Below are 5,392 nucleotides of genomic sequence, written 5' to 3'. Positions count from 1 at the left end.
ACACACACACACACACACACACACACACACAGAGAGAGACACACCTATCTCTCTCTCTCTTGTAAGTTTTTATGTTGAAAGGAACGCTACTGTTCTCTGCTTTTCAGCAAATCATTTGCACACACATTTCTGTCATTTTTCTATCTGGAGCTTTGCCTGCATCATGCAACATTGACGGTCTCTGTGTTTAACGCGAAAGCTCACGTGATTGCTGCCGGCTCTGGATAAAATTCGTGCAGGACAGTCGTGCCGTGTACCAGCTGCTTTGACGCGATTATCAGTTAAACTGACTCGCAACGTGTGCAATATCTCACGACCTCCCGAGTGTCCGAACTCGCACCGTGTGCGTAACAAGATTTAACAAGTAACAAGTAACAAGATTTAACACAAGCTGTTTTAATTCTTTTCATTGGTTGTTAACTATTTGTAAAATTCACTGAAATTCACTGACAGACATAAAGTTTGACCAATAGCATTGATTTATGAAAAAAATAACAGCGAAGAAATTATGGGCTGAATTCGAAATCGCATACTAACATACTCATACTATTTCAAATACATGTCAGAAATAGCAAGAGTAGTAGGCTATGTTAGGAGCTAATCTGAATTCAGCCAGGATTTTAGCTAGGCACGTTACATTATTAGTAGGGACTCGCTGGCATTCCGGCTCGTTGACTCAGCTCACTGAAAAGAGCCGGCTCTTTTGGGTGACAAACGGCTCTTTAAAAAAATAAATGTTTTAACTATGACTTTGACTATGATAGGTGTGAAAACAATTCTAATAAAATTGTTAAACAATGTCTAACCATTTTTTTTAAATGCCTTGATTTGTTACAAAAAAATACTAAACCTTTCAATTTAAATTACATCTTTTTAATGTATAGAAACAACATTCAAAACAATAATATAATAGAACCCATATTAAAGAAAAAAATAATAAATATTCAGAAATATAAATAACTGAAAGGATTAAACTGGTCCCTCTTTTTCTCTCTTCTTTATTGTTATAACCAGCACTCTAGGATTATAACTAGCATGAACACACACTATTATTTTAAATAAAATTATTCAATATTTCATTATTACATAATTATTTAATTTCTACAGGCTATATTTTTTTTAAAAAGAGTCGGCTCTTCAGATATGCGAGCTCCCGACGTTCACCTCATTCGCGCCACTACTCACTGTTACTATGGAGACGTTGAGAGTCGCGACGTCAGAAAAATAAAAACACAACTATGGCAGAAGCCAAAAAACCGAAAACTTATCATTTTCATTCTGACTGGGAAGAGGATTACTTTTTTGTTTATTCAAATTCGAAGTCCATCTGTCTTATTTGTAATTCAAGTGTGGCCTTACCGAAGAAGGGCAATTTGGAGCGGCATTTCAAGACCGTGCACAAAAGCTATGATGCAGATTTCCCGGCTAAATCAGCTCTACGCACCCGAAAAGTCCGGGAATTGAAGGGGCAGTTAGCAGCACAGCAGTCAATTTTTACCAGGCCAAACACCAAGGGTAAGGCTGCAACTATAGCATCTTTTTGTGTCAGTCATGTTCTTGCAAAACACAAGAAGTCTTTCAAGGACGGCGAAGTTGTGAAAGAAGCGTTTGTTGAGGCTGCAGACGCACTTTTTGGTGACTTTAAGAATAAAAGTGACATCATAGCTGCCATTAAGGATGTGCAATTATCCCGTGGCACTGTTACACGGCGATGTGAGGGAATGGCAGAGGATATCGAGGAGCAGTTAAGGAAGGATGTTGAACAGTGCAAATGTTTTTCTCTTCAATTCGACGAGTCAACTGATGTTGTTGATGTGGCACAACTATGTGTTTTCATTAGAATGGTTTTTGGAGACATGGGTGCAAAAGAAGAGCTGCTCACCATTTTACCATTGAAAGGACACACAAGAGGCGAAGATATTTTCCAAGCTTTCATGGAATTTGTCAACAAGACCCAATTGCCCCTCTTCAAACTCATCTCTATCACAACGGACGGTGCTCCAGCAATGGTGGGCCGTACCAGCGGATTCATTGCATTGTGCAAACAGAGTGAATATTTCCCGGACTTCCTTAATTACCACTGTATAATCCACCAGCAGGCATTATGTAGTAAGATTTTAAACATGAAAGAAGTGATGGATGTTGCAATGAAGATTGTGTGCTCCGTTCGGGCCAGGAGTCTACAGAGAAGGTTATTCCGTGCTCATTTGGAGGAGACCGGTGCAGAACACACAGACCTGTTGCTGCACACAGATGTTAGATGGCTGAGTAGAGGTAAATTTTTAGCGAGATTCTCAGAGTTGTTGCCTGAAATCAAAGATTTTCTGAAGTTTTCGAAACATGCAGAATATGCCCAGCTAGAGGACTACCAGTGGCTATTGGATTTAGCGTTCCTGACACATCTCACTGAACTGCTGAATGGTTTTAATTTAGAGCTGCAGGGTAAAGACAAACATGTAATCAACATGATCAGTGCAGTAAACACATTTAAAAGCAAGCTACAACTGCTTTCAAATAGGCTGCAACGCTATGACCTACGGAACTTTCCTCACATGCAGGCAGAACTTCAGCGTCAGGGCAAAGACTTTGTGCAGCTTGACAGTGCACGTTTTGAGGAGCAAGTTCAGAGCATCTTGTTAGAATTTGAGAGGCGCTTTACAGATTTTGGATCCATCGAGCCTGTTGCCAGCTATCTGTGTTTTCCATTTGGTCCAAGTATTGATGTGGATTGTGTTGCCTCCAAAATTGTATCACTGTTCCACTTAGATAACACTGCTGTTGAGAATGAGATCCTCACACTGCAAAATGACATTGAGATCAAATCCAGGGCAACATCTGACATGAATGGAGAGTTCTGGTACTTACTGACTGAACAAAAGTATCACAACCTCAGAAAATGTGCTTTCAACTTGACAGCACTTTTCGGGTCAACCTACTTGTGTGAGTGTGCTTTCTCTCACATGAAAATCATCAAGTCAAAGTACAGATCTACAATGACTGATGACCACCTTCTGGCCTGCTTAAGACTTGCAACCAGCTCTTACTGCCCTGACTACGAGAAACTAGCTGCCTCCTCCCAGTGCCAGAGGTCCCACTAAGGTAGAGAAATAACTTTATTATATGTTTTTGTTATTATACATGTCTGAGTGTTTCTCTGACCCTTGCTATCTCCAACTCTCTCTGATTGTCTGCAGACTGCCTACTGACCCAAAGCCTGTTTCTGATTGTTCTGCTGCCTGCCTACTGACCCAAAGCCTGATTCTGGATTCTGATTGTTCTGCTGCCTGCCTACTGACCCAAAGCCTGATTCTGATTGTTCTGCTGCCTGCCTACTGACCCAAAGCCTGTTTCTGATAGTTCTGCTGCCTGCCTACTGACCTCCAGCCTGATTCTGATTGTTCTGCTGCCTGCCTACTGACCCAAAGCCTGTTTCTGATAGTTCTGCTGCCTGCCTACTGACCTCCAGCCTGATTCTGATTGTCTGCTGCCTGCCTACTGACCCAAAGCCTGTTTCTGATTGTTCTGCTGCCTGCCTACTGACCCAAAGCCTGATTCTGGATTCTGATTGTTCTGCTGCCTGCCTACTGACCCAAAGCCTGATTCTGGATTCTGATTGTTCTGCTGCCTGCCTACTGACCCAAAGCCTGTTTCTGATTGTTCTGCTGCCTGCCTACTGACCTCCAGCCTGATTCTGTTTGTTCTGCTGCCTGCCTACTGACCTCCAGCCTGATTCTGATTGTTCTGCTGCCTGCCTACTGACCCAAAGCCTGTTTCTGATAGTTCTGCTGCCTGCCTACTGACCTCCAGCCTGATTCTGATTGTTCTGCTGCCTGCCTACTGACCCAAAGCCTGTTTCTGATAGTTCTGCTGCCTGCCTACTGACCTCCAGCCTGATTCTGATTGTCTGCTGCCTGCCTACTGACCCAAAGCCTGTTTCTGATTGTTCTGCTGCCTGCCTACTGACCCAAAGCCTGATTCTGGATTCTGATTGTTCTGCTGCCTGCCTACTGACCCAAAGCCTGATTCTGGATTCTGATTGTTCTGCTGCCTGCCTACTGACCCAAAGCCTGTTTCTGATTGTTCTGCTGCCTGCCTACTGACCTCCAGCCTGATTCTGTTTGTTCTGCTGCCTGCCTACTGACCTCCAGCCTGATTCTGATTGTTCTGCTGCCTGCCTACTGACCCAAAGCCTGTTTCTGATAGTTCTGCTGCCTGCCTACTGACCTCCAGCCTGATTCTGATTGTTCTGCTGCCTGCCTACTGACCTCCAGCCTGATTCTGATTGTTCTGCTGCCTGCCTACTGACCTCCAGCCTGATTCTGATTGTTCTGCTGCCTGCCTACTGACCCAAAGCCTGATTCTGGATTCTGATTGTTCTGCTGCCTGCCTACTGACCCAAAGCCTGATTCTGGATTCTGATTGTTCTGCTGCCTGCCTACTGACCCAAAGCCTGATTCTGGATTCTGATTGTTCTGCTGCCTGCCTACTGACCCAAAGCCTGTTTCTGATTGTTCTGCTGCCTGCCTACTGACCTCCAGCCTGATTCTGTTTGTTCTGCTGCCTGCCTACTGACCTCCAGCCTGATTCTGATTGTTCTGCTGCCTGCCTACTGACCCAAAGCCTGTTTCTGATAGTTCTGCTGCCTGCCTACTGACCTCCAGCCTGATTCTGATTGTTCTGCTGCCTGCCTACTGACCTCCAGCCTGATTCTGATTGTTCTGCTGCCTGCCTACTGACCCAAAGCCTGATTCTGGATTCTGATTGTTCTGCTGCCTGCCTACTGACCCAAAGCCTGATTCTGGATTCTGATTGTTCTGCTGCCTGCCTACTGACCCAAAGCCTGATTCTGGATTCTGATTGTTCTGCTGCCTGCCTACTGACCCAAAGCCTGTTTCTGATTGTTCTGCTGCCTGCCTACTGACCTCCAGCCTGATTCTGTTTGTTCTGCTGCCTGCCTACTGACCTCCAGCCTGATTCTGATTGTTCTGCTGCCTGCCTACTGACCCAAAGCCTGTTTCTGATAGTTCTGCTGCCTGCCTACTGACCTCCAGCCTGATTCTGATTGTTCTGCTGCCTGCCTACTGACCCAAAGCCTGTTTCTGATAGTTCTGCTGCCTGCCTACTGACCTCCAGCCTGATTCTGATTGTCTGCTGCCTGCCTACTGACCCAAAGCCTGTTTCTGATTGTTCTGCTGCCTGCCTACTGACCCAAAGCCTGATTCTGGATTCTGATTGTTCTGCTGCCTGCCTACTGACCCAAAGCCTGATTCTGGATTCTGATTGTTCTGCTGCCTGCCTACTGACCCAAAGCCTGTTTCTGATTGTTCTGCTGCCTGCCTACTGACCTCCAGCCTGATTCTGTTTGTTCTGCTGCCTGCCTACTGACCTCCAG

At 44.9% G+C, this 5,392-nt stretch overlaps 1 protein-coding gene across 1 annotated transcript; it reads left to right on the top strand.

Moving 5' to 3' along the window:
• Nucleotides 1-1,856: 1,856 nt before the first annotated feature.
• LOC311289817 (general transcription factor II-I repeat domain-containing protein 2A-like) lies at nucleotides 1,857-3,098 on the top strand (the record flags this gene model as incomplete). Its single annotated transcript, XM_084408066.1, has 1 exon — nucleotides 1,857-3,098. The coding sequence occupies one exon, from the start codon at nucleotides 1,857-1,859 to the stop codon at nucleotides 3,096-3,098; it is 1,242 nt and encodes a 413-aa protein (XP_084264192.1).
• Nucleotides 3,099-5,392: the final 2,294 nt, after the last annotated feature.

Source organism: Rutilus rutilus, assembly GCF_951802725.1.
Source record: "Rutilus rutilus genome assembly, chromosome: 4".
Taxonomy (NCBI): domain Eukaryota; kingdom Metazoa; phylum Chordata; class Actinopteri; order Cypriniformes; family Leuciscidae; genus Rutilus; species Rutilus rutilus.
The sequence above is the reverse complement of the archived record's forward strand: the minus strand, read 5'-3'. Positions and strand labels throughout refer to the sequence as shown.